A 21,857-nucleotide genomic window follows, 5' to 3' on the forward strand; every position below is an offset into this window, starting at 1 on the left:
TACAAAGTTACCACCTCTCCTTCGGCGATTGGCTAAATGTTTACTGGGTGCTTGTTGATTGGCTGAACTCGCCACGCCCATTTGTGTGTAACTGTCCCTTACCGTCGAGTGAGCCACGCCCACACCTTCCAGTTTGATGGCAACACGCTTCCAGACGTCACCTCTGCTCCACGCCATTGGCTGGCGCCTCAGCCCCTGACATCCAATGAGCCAGCGCTAAGGTGACATCAGCTTAGCAACCATCCTCCGGCACGCGCCGACAGGGGTAGGCGTGGTCGGGTCGGGCGGTGAGTGGGTCCCCTCAATTGTGTCTCCGCCTTCCTGATGATGACGTCACCTCCAAGCGGAACGGTGATTGGTCGATCCTGACGGGCTCTTGCTGTTGCTGTGTGGGAAGAGACGGCTTGGAGCTGCCGGTTTCTGATGAAGAGCCGGGAGAGGGGAAAGAGGGGTGAGTCACTTTAAACCCGCTCTCAGCACCTGCTCCGGTTCTTTCTGTCATAGCTGGACTGACTTCCAAACTCCGATGTCACGTATGGCCATTTCTCAAGCAGCGAGATGGATTTCTGCAGCTCTTCCACCTCCTGTTTCACGCAAGCTACTTCACGCTGTACTTGCTGGTAGTTGTAGTTCTCTATCGAGTAGTTTACGTTTCCTGTCTAGGCGAACCTTTTCCATGTCGAACTACAACTCCCGGCAGGCCCTGTGGCAGACTCGGCTCTTGATAAACAAGGCACTTCATCTCGCAATTTGGTTGGTGGGCTATGGCCACGCCCTACCTTTTTTCCTATTGGCTACTGTACCAGCCTGTCACCTGCTATTAGTAAGGCTGCCGCCTACTTTTAACCGTTAGCCACCTGTGATTGGCTACTGTATGTGTTGCTCAACCTTTTTTCCGCCTCCTGTCATTATGCTCCACCTCCGCTAGCTTCCTATTGGCCGTGGACTCTGTCACTGGGCTAGTTGTGGGCTGTGATTGGTTACCTTCTCCAGCTGTTCCTGCTTCATTCACCATTTTGTCTCCTGGAGTAAGGGGGCCAGGCAGCAGTGTGTGGATGTCCGTGAGTGAGGGCCAGGTGAGTGTCCGCGGCTCCCCTCCGGTCACCTAGAGCTTCGCCTCCCTGCCTACAAGCGCAGCTTGGACGTGTGCACAGGATGCCCGGCACTCTGCGTCCATCCCTGTGTCTAGTCACTGCTTCTATTGTGTGTGCAATGACTTGTCCCAGCAGCAGCTGCAGCCTGTGTATGTGATCCAGTGTCCTCTCTCCTGTCTGTCCATCCATATGTACGGGGAGTTTCCATTCCTGTTTGGGATTAGCCGTGATCTGCATTGGGATGGGGACAGGAATCGTGCAGTATAATTTATAATCCTCCCCTTTAATTGCTGTTTGAGTTATACATAGTGCAGGGCTCCACTGCAGGGAAACATGCACGACACATAGGATCTACATAATACAGCCTATTACATACTCCACTTATATGATCTACATCAGGGCTCGGCAACCTTCAGCACTCCAGCTGTTGTAGAACTACAAATCCCAGCATGCCCTGGCGGCCTTTGGCTGCAGAAATAAAAGCTTTGGCTGTCGCTGCATACTGGGAGTTGTAGTTGTTACAACAGCTGGAGTGCCGAAGGTTGCTGAGCCCTGATCTGCATATTACATACCCTTCACATATGATGTATGCATTGTATATTACAATTATGACGTATGTAATAAACGGCACACACTAGATCTGTATATTGTATGTAACATTTTCTATACATCTGAATATTACAGATGACACATAACATATATATATATGTATATCACCCACATAGCATTGCATATTGCACGCGTCACATGCTCCATTCATATGACGTATTCCTTATATCTTCTACCATCACATGTGGGATTATAATTTCCGCGTTCTGGATTAGCATACTATATAAATACTAGGTAGGACTTGTGTTCCCGTACTTACCATGTGCCAGCTTCTGAGTGCCAGGGCACATTGGTGAGGAGTATGCGTGGGTTTAATAGAGAGGAGATTTCTCTATGACTATGATCTGAATCCGCTATAGTGTTTGGATTGGGGGGGGGGGGGGGGGGTCAGGTATGACAGACAGGGGGCGCCTTTCCGGTTTGAAGTGTACGTGAATAATCTGCATGATGGAAAGGAGAAGGGGGGGGCGGGCGGTCGAAGGCGAAGTAAATAAATGTTGGCGCAAGATGTCGCCCATCAGGGTCCAGGAAAAGTTGGGTTGTTGACACATTGTTTTAATAAAGTTTCCCTTGTTGTTCAAAAGATACAAAATGATGGAGGTGATGACGTAATCTCCCCCCCTTTACCTCTCCCTATCCCAGTCTGGGCTGCAAGGCCCGAATCATTATAACATACCGACCTGTAATCCAGCCCACATCCAGGACCTCGGCCGTGCAATGCCATGTGGCAAAGAATGTGGGTGTTGCCCACTCGGCCATCTCACATTCTCCGAGTTATTATTACCCAACTGCGAGGCGGATAAATAAATATACACAGCGCAGAGTACACACACGGTCTTTGTGTCATCCAGGAAGCCAGAACTGCTGGGTGATCAGCTTGCAGGATGTGAAGGGTTAAGTCCTGAATACCGACACTGGCATATCTGCTCGCCGTAAATGATCATATTTGGGGTAATTGCGCCATCCTATGGACATGGGGGTTCTAGTGTGGTCACCTTGTGTCGCTATATAGCTTTCCCTGAGCTGTATTTCATGCATTGCAACAGATGTAGCAGAGGCGAATTTGTCATTTGCCACTTGACGCAACTCGAGGAGACATTAAAATTTATTATCTGCAGACTTACATAGGACTGCTGGTAGACCTACCAAAATGACTTTACACGCATGACTAAAGGACCGTGCCAGCTCTGCTACATCTGTACCAGGGAATTGTTATTTAGGGAGAGGATGTGATGATCGCCGGTGTAGCAGAGGGGATGTGGTGAGCACAAAGGCCTTTCAATCACGGTGAATGTTAGTGTGACAGTCTATCACCGGTGCACTGTCAGCGGGGTGTCGGGAAGTGGGGTGCGCCGGTATAGTGTCAATGGGATCGATCGTAGAGTGCGAAATAGATTGTGTGTAGTATTAATGGGATCACTAGTATAGGACAATGAATGGGGTGTTATTGGGGTGCATTGTAAAACGAGTGCAGTATTAAAGGGGGTGACTGCCGCGAACACGAGTGTAGTATTAGTGGAGCGCGTCGGTCAGTAATGCGTATTAATACAGCGTCGTATAAACGGGGCGCACTGATCTCTAACAATGCAAAGTGGATGCTGTGAGTAGTAGTAGTATTGAGGGATCGGAGGGTTGTTCGAATTAAATTCTGCGAGTGTCGTATCAGTGGGGATCTAGTCTATTGGACGGGTGTAATACCAACGTGGTGCGGGCTGGACGACTACAAGATTAATGGGATCACCGGTATAGGGCAAATTGTCGTCAGATCTCCGGGACCCCCCCCCCCCCGACTAATCACATGCCATTTATAGTACTCGTGCCCTCTCATGTGGTAGAGGGGGACTAGTGTACCTGGTACGGCCGAGTAGTTTTGGGGGTCACCAGTGTAGTGCCTATTAAGATTATGAACGCAAGTGTAGTATTAATGGGGTCACCAATAGGTAAGACGTGGCGGACAATTTCCGCCATGGATTTTGCCGCAACATTTACATATGTTAAATGCAGATTTTGTGGCGGATTTATTGGCCGATTTGCCGCAGGTTTCAGCCTATGCGTTGCAAAGGCTGAAATCCGCGGTGAAAGTGCGTTGCTTCTCCGTAACAGAATGAGCGTGCTCAGCTTTTGGATTTTTTTCCCGCTAAATGCGGATAGGGTTTTGTAAACTCGAACCACTTGTACTGCTGTGGGTTTGCAATACAAAATCGACACCGCAAATCCGTCATGTCTGAACATGGCGGTATAGTATTGAGAAGTAATGGTGAGCGCTAGTATGGTGCTGTGGGGGGGAGGGGTATACCGATCTATTTTATTCCAGAATAGGGAGGGCTTTTTACTCTCTTGCATAATATACTTTGTAAAGTAAAAATAAATTTGTGCCCCCTCCCCCTTATTTCCAGAATATATTATACAATATGGGCTCCCGTTTGCTTGGAGTGATTGAGATAGGAGTTACCCCTCCCCCACGCTACTGAGGGCATGCTGTGGGCTCTAGGTTATGGACCGCGATTAGGAAGTCATGGGTTTGCCGGTTGTCGTACGTTGGCACTGCACCTTCCACGAGAAACATTGGCAGCGACATTGTGATGTGACTTGAGGGGGTGAGAACTTGCGAGTGAAACGCGTAGGTGTACATGTGGGAGATCGTCTGGGTGTCTCGGTCTGTTCGTGAATCCCTGCGTGTCATGTGTTTTCTGCATGTTGGTGGAAGATGCCGCATTACCCTGAGCGTGTCTTGCATGTTTGTCTATGATGCCTTGGCTCAATGAATGCCAGTTTCTTCCGGACATATGTTTCACCGGCGTACACATCTTCTGCAGTCTGTGTGGGTGTCCGCGCTAAGCCGCGTGTGTGTGGGTACGTGTCGATATTTGCATATTTGTATGAAGATGTGCCTGAACATGTCCTTTAAGGCATATGTGTTCTCGCACGTCTTCTTTGTTCGGGCACATACATACTCATTGTATATGTCGGGGGAGGGGGGGGGGGACCGTGTCGTATGCCCTTACCACATTCGATAACCAGGTATTATGGGGGCAAGGAAGGAGGGGATCCTTCATTATATGCAAGATGAGGGGCGTGCGCCCAGGTGTACTATAGACACTGAGGGTCTAGATGAAGAGTAGATGCCAAGAGACCAGGGGTTATTGTCAAAGCCGTTTCTCAGGGACTTCGATGACCAAGATTTATCAACTTGGTGATGTTTATGAGCCGACGTCATCAGTAACAGTCAGCAGGGGGGTGGAAGAGCAGACCCTCACTATGGTCGTCTTCACCCAGGCTGTACAGACAAACAGCTGCCAATCAGTTGACTGAAACGCGTCGGTCCGGGTCCAAGCAGCCATTTTAGCCATAGAGGCGCACGTTTGGCATACCTAGGTGGAAGCTCAGGTGCCCGTGTTTCTGCGGTCAGGTATACATCCGTGTATGTATATATATGTATGTGTGTGTGTGCCGGTGCAGGCTCTGCTACGTGGGTATGTGTCGGGACATGTCTGCATGCTTCACCGTGTGTATGATTATCAGACCATGTCTTTATAATGCTGATAACATATGCACCCCGCCGTACTGCGCTCTGCATCCTTCATAACGACTCCACGTCTCTTAACCCTTTCACTGCTGCTTTAAATTGCCATTCTGCCTGGCAGATAAGAGGTTGGCGGAGTGGGGGGGGGGGGAGATGACGGGGGATGGGATATGTGTGTGAGTCCTGTCTGCACTTGTCCTTCTACAGACACTAAGGCATATGTATCAAATGAAGAGCGGCCACGGTGGACAGAAATGGCGCAAATGTTGAGTGCCATATTTATAGAAGATGTGCACCGTTTTTAATTTTAGTTCTGCCACGTGAGAAAAAAAAAAACCTGCATTAAATGGACTTGTCAAAATAATGCCCATTTTTTTTATGGATCAGCAACATTTTTGGCACAAAATACTGGCGGACGTGTATGACAGCTGCCGTGAGTTGCGCCAAATGTATCATCCTGGCTCTTCCTGTGCAGTTCGCTAGATTCTAATGATAAATGTGCCGCAGTAAGTCCGTATTGTCAATGATAGACCGCTTTCACACGAGCGTAATACGGGTGTTTTTTTTTTTTTTTCTTGGGCGCAATATTCGGACTTCCCGCCGTTCACGAGAACCGGAGTTAGAGCACCATAGATGACCCGCGGAAGGTCCGTATTCCGCTCGCGTGAAAGCGGCCATAGGTGTAGTTGTCTGGATATCTATTTGTAGTACAGCTGGTTATAGACATGTCAGTCCAAACTGACCATTTCAGCTTATTTTCCTGTCAGCCTTGTTGTTTGAAAAGTTATTGTCCATTTAATATCCCATTATTTTGTGCAATTGACCAGTAACCACTGGAAAATCTGACGAAATTTTGATTTGTGGTATTGGATTTTTTTCTGCCGGTACCTGAAGTTTATGGTACAGTCAGACTTTTTCATAGGGTTTATTTAGTTTTGTTTTTTTCTTACTGCGGGCTGTTTCCGTTTTTTTGGGGGGAAATAAAATGTAATTATTATGAAAAGTTCTGCAACTTTCTATTACACTTTGTTTCAATCCATCAAGATCTCTGCTTGCTGTCTTTGCATGGAAACATTATGGTTTCCAGTTAGAGGCTGTAACCTCGTTCAACTCGCACAACTGCAGGCCTTTTTGCCGTGTATAACCGCATCCTCGAATTGTTTCCATGCCCTGACAGCAGCAGAGATCTTGAAAGAGAGGCCTCATTTATCAAAACTGTCTAACATTAAAGTTGCCCTTCGCAACTAATCACAGTGCAGTTTTCATTTTTGTAGAGCAGTTTAAGAAGTGAAAGCGGAGCTCTGATTGGTTGCTATGGGCAGCAAGGACCGTTTTACTGTTAGGCTTTATCTATCAAAACTGCCTAACGGTAATATGGTCCCTGTTGCCCTTAACACCCAATAAGGGCTCAGTTTTCCAGAGCATTGAGAAATGAAAGCTGTGCTGTGATTGGTTGCTATGGGCAACAGGGACCATTTTACTGTTAGACAGTTTTGATAAATGAGGCCTAACAGTAAAACTGTCCTTGCTGCCCTTAGCAACCAATCAGAGCTGAGCTTTCATTTCTTAAACTGCTCTGGAAAAATGAAAGCTGTACTATGATTGGTTGCTATGGACATCATGAACAGTTTTAATGTTAGGCCTCATTTATTAAAATTGTCTATCTAAAATGGAAAGCCTTTTAATGAGGTGGGGGGAATCATTGCGCCCATTCAGTCGTTTCTTTTTCGGCAATGGCGCAGAAAATGGCAGGATTAATGTCAGATTTTTAAAACATTGTATGTCATGTTTTACACGCCTCGCAAATAAATTGTGTACAACGGATCTAGTCTGTTGTATGTTAGATATAAGAGAATAATGGGGTGATACAAAGGCCGCAATATTGCGACTGCCAAGCTGCACCTACTTTTTTTTGGCAAGAGAAAAATACATCATTAGAGCTGTATGTAATTGACTGAAAAGATGGTGAATCTGCATTAATATGGCGCACATTTTATACCGTCTGCTTTCTGACACCGTTTAGCTGTAATGTCTTAGCCATGTTGTTTTTTGCATAAAGTCATGCAGTGGAGAGGAGTTTGCCATTTGGCACATTTATAAAAAATTTTGCTGGTTGTAAAAATAGCGCACGTTTTATCAGGTTTTGTAGCGATTTCGGGAAAACATGGCGGCTTTCTTCCAAACAGCTCCACACCCGTACACCGGTTTTGAGTGGCATTGTAGCTCAGCCCTATTCACTTCAATGGAGCTGAGTTGTAATACCAGACACAACCTCTGGACAGGTGTGGTGCTGTTTCTGGAAGGAAGCAGTCTCTTTAAATTTCTACCGTTATAAGAAACCATTATAAGTGTTGCACCTTTTGGAGCTGGTCATGTGATTCCTCCCCGTCAATCAGATGTCAGGGATGAACCTCTTTAACCTACAACATCTAAGGGTCTACTCACACTCTTTGCAGTTTACGTCGGCGGTATATGTTGTGAGTTTTTTTGTTTTTTGCAGGATGGACTTGTATAGAATAGCGCAGCAGAATTGTGCGCTATTTCATACAGTTGAAAAAAAGGCATGCCGATGTATACCATCCCTACGGATGGCCTTTTGGCTTCAGAAGTGTGAATGGGGGCCTGTAGATACGTTTGATGTATTTACCGGGAGCTTTTCTGCTACATACGCCAAGCGGACGCTGCAAACACAGTGTGAAATCAACCCAATGGGATCCTTCGAAACACAAACCAGTGGCCATATGATCTCTTTTGGCCAATCTGCCGAAAGGGCCACTTATTTTATATACGGGGCTTAAACCTTATTCGCACGATCCTGGCTGCAGTAGGAGCAACTGACCCCTAACTGGGCTATTCACACGACCCATTTTTTTGACGGCCCGGGAAACCCGGCCGTCAAAAAATGGGACATGCACTATTTTCGGCTGTTCTACCGGCCGCCCGGCTCCCATAGAAGTCTATGGGGCCGGGTAATACACGGGCCATCACTGGAATGTGTCCCGAGTGACGGCCGTGTCTTCCGTCACTCGCTCTCTCTCCTTCTCCTCCTCACAGTGCGAAGTGCATGTGAGGAGGAGGAGGAGGGTATTTGTTTGCTCCCTGTAGGAGCGGAATCCCCAATCCCCGGACACAGCTTCGGCAACGTTGTGGCCGGGGATTAAGGATTCTGCTTCAGAAGTGCTTGACGTCACTGTGTCCATATATGGACACAGTGAAGTCAGGGACTTCTCCTGGAGCGGAGACACAGGCCACAGGGTTGGGGATTCCGCTGCAGAAGAGCCTGACGTCACTGAACACAGTGACGTCAGCTACTTCTGAAGCGGAATCCCCAACCCTGTGGCCTGTGTCTCCGCTCCAGGAGAAGTCCCTGACTTCACTGTGTCCATATATGGACAGTGAAGTCAGGGACTTCTCCTGGAACGGTGACGCTATCTACAGACAGGTAGGGGGGGTGCCATCTATGGGGGGGGGGTGCTGTGTGGCACTACCTACAGGGGGCTGTGTGTGGCACTACCTACAGGGGGCTGTGTGTGGCACTACCTACAGGGGGCTGTGTGTGGCACTACCTACAGGGGGCTGTGTGTGGCACTACCTACAGGGGGCTGTGTGTGGCAAAAAATGACAAATGAAATTCATCCGATTCTTAAAATGGACAGGGAAACAAACTGATTCAAAACGGGTCAAAATCGGCCGTTGAAAACTGCAACACGGCCCGGAACAGATGCAAAACGGCTGATTTTATCGGCCGACACTCAGACCCTGTCGTGTGAATAAGGCCTTACTGTATGGCGTAAAGGAGGCTGGCCCTCAGTCTACTGGTTTTTGTTTCTGGAGGCCCATATTTAAAGGGATCTGTCTGGTTATTCACTTGGACTTCACTTAGACAACTTCAACTAATGGTGTATTCCTACAGCATCTTTTTCACATGATTTTAACCAGACGCCGTCTCCTTACGTTGGGATACAACTCCTACTTCTTGACTTTCCGAATGCAGGTGTCAGATTCCTACATTTGGTCGGCCCTCATCTTTGTACGGCCCAGAGACCAGAAATGATATAAATTCATGGCTGAAAAGCTTCGAATCACAAAGACAAATGGTGATTGAAGAGACAGGAGACTTGCACAAGTGATAATAATGACAAAACGAATAAGCGTAATAAATTAAGAGCGCCGCGGCCTACGCGGATATTAATGTTTTCCAAAGACGATAACTTATGTTATTTGGTTTTCATAGAAAAATTATTATTCTGTTTTGTGCTAATATTACTCTTCTGGGCGAAGAATCGCTAATTGCTTCTAACTTTCAATACATTCAATTTGCTTTTTAGATTTTAAATTTAGGAATCGTCCAAGGGTATGTAGATTAAACATTGTTACAGACCCCCCCCCCCCACTGCTCAGACTGACAGGGGTTCACATACTTTAAATCTTAAAAGACCCCTCCTGCCAATCCTGATCTCCAATCTCCTGCCACCTGCCCTACGTTACACTCCGAGATCCAGCAAGCTGAGATACGAGGGGTTGCTTGCTGCCTGTGACGTTGAGGTAACACTGTTGTCACTAGCAATTTTTGTTCCCCAATAGACAAAATTGCGGCTCCGCAGGGTCACAAAATAGATTATTTTAAGAAATTATTCGGTGACCACCTTGTTTCCTTTATGACAGTTCTGCAGGCACTAGGACACCCAAAGCAGCTCTCCGGGATGAGGACCCCAAAGAAGAGGGTTGCACTTAAAGGGGTGTTCCCAAAATCCTAAATTATCACCTATACACATAATAGGTGATCATTTTCTGATTGCAAGGGGCCCCACTGCTGCGACCCCCATAAATCGTGAGAATGGGGGTCCCGAGCCCCCAGATACACTCCACTGCACCCCCCGCAGTGAGGAGGAGCATGTATTGAGTGGCAGTCCAGCATGTGCGCTGCTTCTCCTTTTTCTGATTATGAGAATGACCGAAGCAGCTGAGCGATTCCATCATTCCCATAGACTTTGAATGGAGCGGCGGTGGTCCAGCAGTGATGAGGATCTGGGGTTCGGGACCCCCAGTCTCACGATGGGGTGGGGCCCCCAGCGATCAGAAAATGATCACTTATCCTGTGTATAGGTCATAATTTTTGATTTGGGAAGACCCCTTTAAAAAAAAATAAAAAAATAGTCTCACTACGACAACCCTTTTTTAAACGTAGCTGGCCTGGAGATCACTTGACAGCCGCGAGTCTGAATTCCGATGAGCAGGTGATACTGCTGGGAAAAGTCGACGTCCAATCAATAGTAACCATAGAATACATGCAAGAGCACACCAGAGTGGCATCTGCTGTGGGTAATATAGGGGGCAACTCCCTGCCAGCGCAGCACTCAAGTCTGACCGTGCGGTTGCCAGGAATATATCCCTAACAACTAGATCTTTTCTTAGGGTTGTTGGGCAAGTGCATCCCTAGGAACCAGACTTTCTGAGATTCAGGCCTAAAGTTGCGTAATTGCCCCTTAAATAATTTCTGAATAAATTGACAACTGGGTGTTATCAGTTGGGGGAGTGTCCCTACACAGTCTGACACTGTCCAATCAGTGCTCAGTCTCAGCCTGTGTAGAGACGCGCCCCTTTGACAAGGGGAATGGTAACACCCTGTTATCAATTTATTCATAAATTTCTAGGAGGAACAACAGAGGAATGACACCTCATAGAGCTATAAGAAAACGTGCTCCAGAATTGTTATTTCAAGAGTAATACAAGTAATTACTAAAACAGGAGTGGTGACTGGTCCAATTTTATCAAGCATTGGGGTGCATGCCCGTATTAAATGTCCTGTATCATGTTTTTTGTAATGTGTACTGATTTTTTTCTTTTTTCTGTTGTCTTTTAAAGGTGCGGCCTTTCTAAGAGAGAACCCCCAAAGATGAAACCAGTAAGGAAACCTGCAGGCCCAGGAAACGGCAAAGCATCAAGCTCCACCCGCAGCAAGAAACAGAAAAGAAAGGTGGAAGAAGGAAGGCAGGAGGAAGAGGCCACGGAGGAGGAGGCCACGGAGGAGGCAGTGGAAGAGTCAGGACACCACCTGGCATTGGTAGGTGCAAGGAAGATGCAGGTAAAAGTGGAACCCACAGTGACGGATATAGCCGAGACCCGGATAAGTGAGCAAGAACTGCCGCCGCAAAACTCAGAACAGATGATGGCGGTGGAGACGCAGGCTGGCACATCTCAGGTTTGCATGGAACCATCTAACAATGACCAAGTGATGAGTAAAGGAGCGTACGAGCCACCCCGCTGGGAAATGCCCTTGAGCAGGAAAACGGCAACTTTCAAGTCCAAAGCGCCCAAGAGAAAGTATGTGGAGGGTCAAGGATCACAAGATGGACAAGAAGATTCTTCTAGTAGCAGCGAAGCTCCTCCGGCACCACAGGAGTGTTTGTTGGAACAGACCGCAACGCCCGCCATTGAAGCCGAGGACATGTGTCCCTCCGTCAGGTCTTCTAGTACAGATACGGCTAGCGAGCATTCAGCAGATTTAGAAGAGGAAGCCGAGAAAGTCCAAACCGAGCAGGAGGCACCGGCCGAGTCTTGGCCTGAGATTGACACGGGAGGTTATCTGCAACCTCAGAGGGTTCTGGCCAGGAAGGAAGACGCCTTCTATCTTTGCCAAGTAAAGCAAGTCCGTCGGAACCAGGAACTTGGAGTCCTGTTTCCCGGTTCACAGACCATAACATTCCTGGACATCATGCAGGAACCGGTTCTTCTTGACCAGATCCCAGCGCCAGGGGAAGTAGAAGTGGGTTTGGCAGTGTGCGCATGCGTCGGACCCGAGAGCACAATTTTCCGCGAGGGAACGGTTGTCGAAATAATTCAAAATCCACTGTCTTATAAAGTGTGCTTTCAACAGAGCCCAGGTCGAAGGGATCGGGACTATGGCTGGGTCCCTCACAATAGTATACGACTTGTGCGCTTCCCGTGGTGTAAAGAGCCAATAATGGTGGTTCCCCGAGCAGCGGAGGAAAAGCCGCAGCAGACGCTTGGAAGATTTTCAACACCTCCTTCCGAGCAGCAGTCAGGGGGGTCCGTGGATATACCTGCGTCTCCTCGTGGCGCTGAACAGAAGCATCTTGAGGATGCCGAGGTCTCAAAGATAAGTTTTAGTATGCCGGTTAGTGAAGAGAAACTGTCTTCTGTACAGCACTGTATTCTCTCCCCGCCCAAGTCACCGGCTTATGGGATAATGAGTCGCTTGCCGGAGCAGCCATCTCCGTTACTAAGTCCAGATGCGGGGAGCCGGAGCAGTTGTAGCAGCGTATCTTTGGATAAATGCAGCACGCCAGGATCCCGTTCCCGTACTCCTTTAACAGCAGCACAACAGAAGTACAAGAAAGGCGACGTAGTTTGCACCCCCAATGGTATCCGTAAGAAGTTTAATGGTAAGCAGTGGAGGCGATTGTGCTCTCGGGACGGCTGCATGAAGGAGTCGCAACGTAGAGGATACTGTTCCAGGCATCTGTCAATGAGAACGAAGGAGATGGAGAGCATGTCTGAGGGTCGCGGCGGCCGAGAGGGGAGTGCGGAGTTTGAGTGGGATGACACCTCGCGGGACAGTGAAGTCAGCAGCGTACGCACGGACTCTCGTCCCCGCCTGGTGGCCGCCGCAGACCTCTCTCGCTTTGACTTTGACGAGTGCGAAGCTGCAAATATGTTGGTTTCTCTGGGAAGTTCCCGCTCTGGGACGCCATCCTTCTCACCTGTCTCTAACCAGTCTCCATTCTCCCCAACACCATCCCCTTCACCTTCTCCACTTTTTGGCTTCAGGCCAGCCAATTTTAGTCCCATTAACGCATCCCCTGTCATCCAGCGAGCAGCTCGCAGTCGTCATGTAAGTGCAAGTACCCCCAAAGGGCAGTCCGTACTGACCCCTGAGATGCTGCTTCACTCCCACCACCGAGAGAGGCAACCAGCTGGTATCCTACCTTCTTTCCAGACCAACCTTACCTTCACTGTACCCATGAGCCCTAGCAAGAGGAAACCGGATTCCCACCACGGCAGTGCCAGCTCCGCTGTCGACTTCCATAAGACCGATAGCATGGACTCCGGGGTGGACTCTGTCTCTCATACCCCAACTCCATCCACACCTGCCGGATTTCGATCTGTGTCCCCTGCCATCTTTTCCCGATCCCAACAGGCTTCTCCTTCTTTGCTCCTGTCCCCTCCTGCCGGCCTGACCTCAGACCCTAGCCCTTCTGTCCGCAGGGTCCCAGCGGTGCAGAGAGATTCACCTGTTATTGTACGTAACCCAGATGTCCCTCTACCCTCAAAGTTTGTGGAAAAGCCTTCTGATGGGGGTTCTCGTGGAATCGGTGTAGCCGTCGCGGGAGGTGGTAGTCCCAGATGCCTGGTTAAAGTTTGCTCCAAGGAACATCCCACTAAGACTCAGCTTCAGATGCCGGTACCCATCAACGCAACCCAGATACAGAATGTGGCCCGATCATTGCCATCAGGTCAAACCAGCATCGGAGAGTCGATCATCTGCACATCTTCTGGGTCATCGGATCACCCTCAAGCCGTATTCAGCATCTCCTCACCATTCCAGCCCTTTGGTCTCCATCCATCCCCAGCAGCTTTGCTGCCAGTTATTGTGCCCAGTGACTACAGCTGCCACCCTGCTCCTAAGAAAGAGATCATCATGGGACGGCCAGGCACGGGTAAGTGATACGTCTTCATATTCGCACTGCTGGACCAAAAATGTGATCATAATGGTGTTTAGCGGAATCTGCTCGGGTGGTCATGCTTATAATATAGAAGATACCTATTGGAGCCGCTTACGGAATTGCATTATAAGCAAATAGCCGAACTCGCCATTACGACCCAGCGTGATCTGGGTAAGAGTAGCAGGGGGGGGGCAGCAGTGGGCACATCAAGTTCTTCGCAACGTCTGTCCTGGCACTGTCACGGCATCTGCAGTCTGTGAATGGAAAGAGGAGCATGGCACTGGGCAAATTTGATGTCTCCGATGCTCTGCCATGTTTACCCAGATCACCCCTGCGTGTTTGAGTGCAATCTATGTAATCGGTGTATAAAGTATTAGGAAAATGCTCATAATGCAATTCCCAAATGTAACAAAGCTGCTTCAAAGGTGGAGTTTCCCTTTAACAGCCAATGAGATTTTATCTTTCGGTGTTGGTTAGGATTAGAAAAGCTGGTATATGATTGGTTGTTATAGGCAATAGCTTTATATCACTCTTCCTGTTTAATCCGATCCTGGTTTTCGGGGAGAAACGGGCTTGAAATGCAATGTGTGGTATCCGGTGGATTATTGGATGACGATGTTGGTGATGTTCTTGTACAGGACAAGAGTTGTCGGGATGTATAAGAAAAATGTTGCCGGCTGTTTTTGCTCCTGATACAGTTTTTTGTTGTTACTTCTAATGGAAAATTGACAGCCGTGGTTAACTATTCCTCCAAATGAAAGTGGGCGGGGCGTGACAACCTATTGCAAATTATCTTCATTATATCTATTTCTATCTTCTAAGTGAGGACGACATTTCCACTTAATAATATTCACTTTTCTGCAGTGGACGGAAAGTAGAGAACTGATAAGTGCTGGAAAACGTGCCCTATATACTCCTATATCTCCGTGCCCTACACACCCTGGTGATGGCCACCATTTGTGGGCAAAAAGATTAGACTATGATGGTGCAGGACTAATGGGTATTGTAAGAAAAAAAAAATGTACTGGTGACTTTTGTATATTGCTCCTAATGTTTACAGTACTGAGCAGCTGAATGTGGGCGGGACTTCAATGTGATGGACAGCTGTTCTCTAAGGAACGGTTATGCCTTAGCCCTGTGCGGAGAGATCAATGTTCACAAACACCATTATACATAGTTTTCATAGACTCACATGCTAGAACCTGAGACACCCTGTTTCGGGCAAAAAGGCGACTATTGCTAAGCCTCCTATCTCTCTCTGTCTATCTTACATTTATCTTTCTATCTAGGAGTGGCGTCTGATATTTTGGGGGGGGGGGGGGAGGACGAGACGAGTGAATGACCCCCCCCCCCCCCACTCCCGTTGTACAGATGAGCAAATTTGGGATCCACAAATGTGGGCAAGCTGGGTGACTAGCTCTGCGGTAGCTGTGATGGCCGCCATATGGTTTGTCCCCCAGGTTTTACATGTAACAAAGGAATATAATAATGTGCTGTGTAACATCTAGTGTTCTGTTTTATCAGCCATTTCAGGGTAGGCTGGAATGTAGCTGACCGTAGTGTTGTTCAATGGGACAACTGATGGGAAGTCTGGAAACGTCCGTCTCCCCCCCCCCCCCCCCCATCACTACATTATCTGTATAACAGAACATGCTGACCTCTTATACAGCGTGTCCGAACTGGATGTAATTGAGATGAAGTTGCGCCTTGGGGGGGGGGGGTGTTTATTTCCTACGCTCAATGGACTTCCTGTCCAGCACTCCTTTGGAAGGACATGGCCTCGGCCTCTCCCCGGCCCAGAATAACTGGACAGTAACCGCAGCCCACGCTGTAGAGCAGATCACGGAAACTATCGTAATTCTGCAGGGCCGCCCCCGGTTTAGCTCCTGGTCGCGCTCCTTTCCTTGCAGTTCAGATCCCGCTATCCTGATCGCACCCTTCATGCGTCCTCCTTCTCTTCTTTTACTCCAGGCTTCCTCCATTTATATTATACGTCTATTTCCCCTGCGTTTTTCCTTGGACAAATGAAAAATTTAGTCCAAAAAAAGTCATACAGGCAAAGTTTCCATTACCTGAAAAGGAAGCGAAGTTAAAGTTAAGCCAAGATCTGGATGGACAAGAAGAATCTCTGATAGGACATAATTCGCCTAAACTTGTGTATAAGGCTTTCCGCGCCACATAAACTGCCTCCCTTTCCTGATGTCCTATTAATAAATTGGAGGGGGCCCCACATTTAGGACTCTCCCCTATTAGTCAGAGCAGATCGTGGATACAAAGAGCACCTCTTGCTCCTGGAGGACCTGCGTTGAACAGATAGACCGCTGATTTCAATAAGAACTGCGTAATACTTCGTTCACCCCTGTGGTGGCGCTGCAGGGAAATTGAACATTTAAGGTGATATTACACGGCCCGACGTGGGGCGTGGGAACGAGCGTCGATCAATGAGACCGCTCGTTTGCTCCTTTCACAAGGATCTATGTATGGGGACGAGCGCTCGTTACTGTATAGCTAAGCAGATTTGCTATTCTGGAGTCTATTCGACCTGTAATGGTGGCCATATTGGTTGTCGTCCCAACTGTCCCTAATATTTAACGGGACTTTCATAGGTATTTTAGGGGGAAACGCTGTCTACTTGAGGTAGGTGGTTAATGCGCCTTGAAATGCCATCTTTACCCTTTGCGGGTTTTCTCCGGCACCATCTGCTCGCAGGTTCCCGGACGTCTCCTCGACATTTTTTTTTCTACCTTGTGACCCTGAGCTGTGAATGTGACTTGACGGTGTCTGTAAGTGTGAATGAGATCTCTCAGTTCCCTGCGCTCTAGATGAGGTGTCTGTACGGGCGCCATACGTGGCGAATTATCTTAATTATATCTATTTCTATCTGCTAAGAGTGAGGACGACGCTTCCACTTAGTAATATTCACTTTACTGTCGGGGACGGATAGTAGAGAACTGACGAGTGCTGAAAAACGTGCCCTATATACTCCTATATCTCCGTGCCCTACACACCCTGGTGATGGCCGAAAAGATTAGACTATGATGGTGCAGGACTAATAGGGATTGGAGTTAAAATATAATGTACTGGCGACTTTTGTGTATTGCTCCTAATGTTTACAGTACTGAGCAGCTGAATGTGGGCGGGACTTCAATCTGATTGACAGCTGTTCTCTAAGGAACTGTTATGCTTTAGTCTTGTGCGGCGAGATCAAACAAACACCGTAATACATCGTTTTCATAGATGCACCTACTAGAACCTGAGACACTGTTTAGGCGAGGGCTACACGGCGACTTTGGCCGCGACGCACATCGCGGATCCGAGGATTGCAGTAATGTAAGTGAATGTGGCAGCGTTACGACCTTCACGTTGGAGAGACTGGGGCTGGACCGTCGCAAGAAATCCATCAAGTTTAGATTTCTTGCGACCGTCTCGGCAACTTGCGGGTTCGCAGGGCTGCCATTTTCCCTTTATATACGGTGTTGCTATAGACGCGTGGCCAAAGTCGCCATGCAGCACCAGGAACACTCAGGGCAAAGCTGATACTATGTTATGCCCAGTGCAGGCCCTGCGGGACCGGTGCGTGACACAGGGGGGTCCTTTGAATCCGTATGTCATTCTCCGCTCCTTTTAGGATTTGCCCTACGTATAACCATGTATCCGTTTTTGTCCGGAGTGCTCCCTTAATAAAATGGCTGACACCAATAGACGGGCATGTTTCCGCTGGCGAAAGAATGACCAAGGGAGAAGGGGGTGGTTTGCGAGTTGCCTGCCCCCCTGTCATCTATCCCTTCGCGTCATAGTCCTTATGCCAAAGTTATGGATCTATCTTCCGATACAATCCGTCAGTCTTCTATACTATATATTACATATCACTCCAACTGGCGGTGTCACTCAGCTTTTCCAGACTCCTGAATGTCAAATTTGACTGGCTAATCTTTTATATTTAATCCGGGGATGTATCGCTGCATGGAGAGGCAGATTGTAGGAAAGTTGGGTGACGACCTTTATCAGGCGGCCATATTGGTTGCCACCCAATTGGCATCTGGCGCTGGCTATAAGCACGTCGTGCCTAGTTTGCACATATGGTAAATCTATCTCCGGCGGTACGCGTGGTGCCAGGGGACAGCTGGCGTTCTCTCTATCACAGCTGCACTGATATTTTGTATAGTAACGTAGTATTGTGGCTGGGATGATTTCTTCTTCCTCCTGAGCGCTCGGAGTGCCCGCTGGGACTTGTGTGGGACTTCTCGTCGCTGGCAGAGCATCAGCTGCTTTCTTTACAGGCCTCTGCGTGAGAACTGGCTGTGAATGAGACGTCCACCACCCCCTCCCCCACCTCCGCCTCCTGTCCAGACTAGAATCTAATACTCAACCCGCCTTTCCCAAAGCGGGCAGGAACCAACAGGACCCTGTATGTTACCGTGATACCCCATCGCTTCTGCTGAAGGAGACACACCCAACCGCTTAACCCCGGCCGTGCCCGAGTGTCCAGCCGCACGTAAAATAATATATACAACTACAACTCCCAGCATGCCATTATGTCCACAGACTTGGTGGCGACCAAATGATATCGGCTGCGTGTACGAAGAGAAAATACCCAATCCTGTATATAATCGGCTACGCCAAGTTCACACACTGAGAATTTTTTTTTTTACGTGGAAAAATCCGACATGGATTTGGCTGAGAAGCCGTGGCAGCAATCCGAGGCTGACCCCCCCCCCCCTTCTCGCGGTTTTGCAGTCCAAACAGCCCAGATCCGCAAGCAGGTCCGCGAGATTGAATGGGGCTAATCTGCATGTGGCGACCCAATGTGGATTTCGCGCAGAAACTACATTAAGAAGTGACATATCAATTTCCTCCGTCGGGGCAGTTTCCCATTAAAATCATTGGGACGCTTTTTCTAAGTGGTTTTCACTGGTATTTCAGCATGGAGTCTGCGCCGATATACGACGAAGCATCTTCAGTGTGAACATGGCCTAAAGGGGTATTCCCTCCTCCACAGGATAGACTTGATAGGTTGCAGGTCCCCCATGTCTAGGACCGTGACATATCAGCGGAACGGAGGTCTGGTGACCCCCCGACTAGCCGATTCCTGGCCACCGCACTTAACATGCGGCCCTCTGGAGCGGCGGCTGTGCTTGTGCGCTCCTCTCTTCGTTGGAGTCTATATGAAGAGCCGAGTAAGGCCTCGTTTACACGAGCGTGATATACGTGCCTGCTTTTCACGCGTGTCGTACACACCTATATTACTCTATGGGGCAGATCAGACAGTCCGTGAGTTTTGCTCAGCGTGAGTCCGCTGAAAAAAACAACTCACGACATGTCCTATCTTTGTGCGCTGTTCGCGCATCACGCACCCTTTGAAGTCAATGGGTGCGTGAAAACCACGCAGGTCGCACGGAAGCACTTCCGTGCGAACTGCGTGATTCGCGCAACAGCTGTCAAACTCTGAATGTAAACAGAAAAGCACCACGTGCTTTTCTGTTTACAAACATCCAAACGGAGTGTCCTAATGATGGCGGCTGCGCGAAAATGACGCAGCCGCGCGTCATACGCTGATGACACACGCAGCTGTTAAGTGCCTTTTGCGCACGCAAAACGCAGCGTTTTTTGCGTGCGCAAAACGCACACGCTCGTGTAAATGAGGCCTAAGGCTGTGTTCACATTTGCGTCAGAGCCTCCGTCGCAGATTTCTGCATTTTTGCTGGATAAAATAGTGCCGCATGCAGCGCTACTTTGTCTAGCAACCAAACGACTGATACCATGACGGAAAACCCAACAGAACCCATTAAAGTCAAAGGGTGCCGCTGGTGTCTGCCATTCAACGGGTCCGATGCTTACCGCTACTCTCGTTCTGCTCCTATGATGTGAACAGAGCCTTAGTAGTGCTTAGATTTTCTTTTGACTCCCATAGACTTTAGCGGAGGCGGCAGTCAGAAATCATAAACAAGGAGGATCACCGGACCCCCGTTATCCTGATAGGTTGGGGTTCCAGCTCTCGGACCATCACCGATCAGTCATGAATGGCATATCCTGTGGATATGTCGGAAATGCTGATGATGAGAATTCCCCTTTAAAGGGATTTCCTGGTTGTATGTGTGTAAAGCTTAAAGGGGTTTTCCCATAATGATGATTTATCACCTATCCACAGGATAGGTGATAAAAATAATCTGATCGGTGGGGGCCTGACTGGTGGGACCCCCACCGATCACGAGATTTGCCTTACTTTGCCGTTCCTGGAGGCCCCCTAGGCATGGAGCGGTACTGCGCATACTCTGCCACCGCTCCGTTCGTTTCTATGGGGCTGATCGCGCTCAGTATAATGAAACCTTCTCCAGTGTTTTTTTATAAATTCATATCAATTTCCCACTGTTTTCAAGATGTCTACTTGCTGTCAGTGGATGGAAACATGTCCTGCTCACACAGGTGCACAGTGTTTTTAGAGCGCTCTCTTTTTAATAATCCATCTGTGTAATCAGGATTGATTTCCATCCTCGGAATGTAAACCAGAATGTTTCTATTCACTGGTGGCAAGCGGAGATCTTGAAAATGATGAGGAATTGAAATGCAAAGTATATTCAAAAATATTTTTTTTTTTTTTACATATGTTTCCAAACTGTGGCATGCTGGGAGTTGTAGTTGGGGCGCCAAAGGTTGGAAACCATTATTCTAAATACTGATGTAAATGACTACGATGCTTTATGGCTGCTGGTTTGCTTTGCTGCCTGCTGTAAGATCACTCTCTATACTCCATGATATGCCAGGCTCATGGCTCTTTAGTGCCCACAATATGGTTTCGGTCACGCCGAGTGCCACACGTGGCGGACGGGGGGCTTCATCTATTCACCTCTTTGCTCCGAGTGCTTTCTCATGGCGCACACACCTGCGGCCACCTTTCTTTCTGCTCTAATTGTCGCCATGCTCCTCGTTGGTCCTACGTGCCCGCGGCCGCGCTCTTTATATCGGTTCATGCAGAAAAAAACACATGAGTTTATAATAAGCGTCTGCTGCTCGGTTTTCCCTGTGGGTGTCTGTGCGGCTGAGTGGGGGTTAAGGGAGCCTCGTTCTCGTCATCCGTGACAAAGCCGTCTCTCGGCAACAGGTAACCGGGGCGACCGTTTCCTAAAAAAAGCATGAAAGAGAGGACCACCCCTCCCATTCTCCGCCCCTAGATGTACCCGATTTAGATTCCATTTTTAAGTGTTTTTAATGTTCAATGACCTTCACGGTGCCCGTAGGTCACTGGCTACTAGTGGCAGGCGGGTGCGTTGACATTGAATTTGATTGCCCATAAATGCCAACCTACGTGTCACCTATGCATATTTATGTCGTTTCCCGCCTTGGCCAGATTTTTGCCGATCTCGGAAACCCCCTTTAAATGCCGTTTCCGGTGTTCTGTGAATAAAGCTTGTTCATTGTATAAAGAAAAGTTTAGCAATGTTCTAATCTATTCCTTGACCATTTGAGATCTCTGCTTGCAGTCAAGAAACAGAGCGAGCTCTAAAACATTTAAAGAACAAGCCGCGCACATGTATCAGTTGGACATGATCAGGATGGATTTTCAGCATCTGAATATAACCAGTTTGACGTTTCTGTTCACTGACAGCATGCAGAAATCTATAAAAGGATGAGAAATTCAAGCCCAAAAAATATTAGAAAGTTGCAAGATTTTTATTGTACAAGCGATTGAGCTTTATATAATAAGGTTTTATTACACTGATACATTGTAGCAAACAAAGCATCACTATTTTCAAACTCTGTTTGCTGTCAGTGAATGAAAACATTCCTGTTAAAATTCAGGGGCTGAAACCCCTGCATAGACTTAGTCCTGTTTGCTGATGAAGGTTTGCTACAATTTATCTAGTCTGCACAATATCTGTAAGGACTGGAGTAAGATTTTTGCTGCGGATGTATTTCGCCCATGTACGCAACCGTATTTTTCATCCA

The 21,857-nt window shown here is 48.1% G+C and overlaps 1 protein-coding gene across 5 annotated transcripts in view; it reads left to right on the plus strand.

Moving 5' to 3' along the window:
- The first annotated feature begins 293 nt into the window (after positions 1–293).
- The window catches only part of CIC (capicua transcriptional repressor), a 77,067-nt gene continuing 55,503 nt past the window's right edge, over positions 294–21,857 (plus strand). For 2 of the 5 annotated variants that reach the window (XM_075840312.1, XM_075840310.1), the window contains exons 1-2: positions 372–451; positions 11,092–13,907. In XM_075840312.1, coding sequence (XP_075696427.1) covers positions 11,123–13,907 — 2,785 coding nt within the window. In that variant the 5' untranslated portion in view covers positions 372–451; positions 11,092–11,122. Of the gene's footprint in view, positions 452–647; positions 1,077–4,221; positions 4,301–11,091; positions 13,908–21,857 lie in introns of those variants that run through there. The other 3 variants (XM_075840313.1, XM_075840308.1, XM_075840309.1) reach the window with 3 other exon arrangements.

The sequence above is a fragment of the Rhinoderma darwinii genome, chromosome 10, assembly GCF_050947455.1.
Source record: "Rhinoderma darwinii isolate aRhiDar2 chromosome 10, aRhiDar2.hap1, whole genome shotgun sequence".
Lineage (NCBI taxonomy): Eukaryota > Metazoa > Chordata > Amphibia > Anura > Rhinodermatidae > Rhinoderma > Rhinoderma darwinii.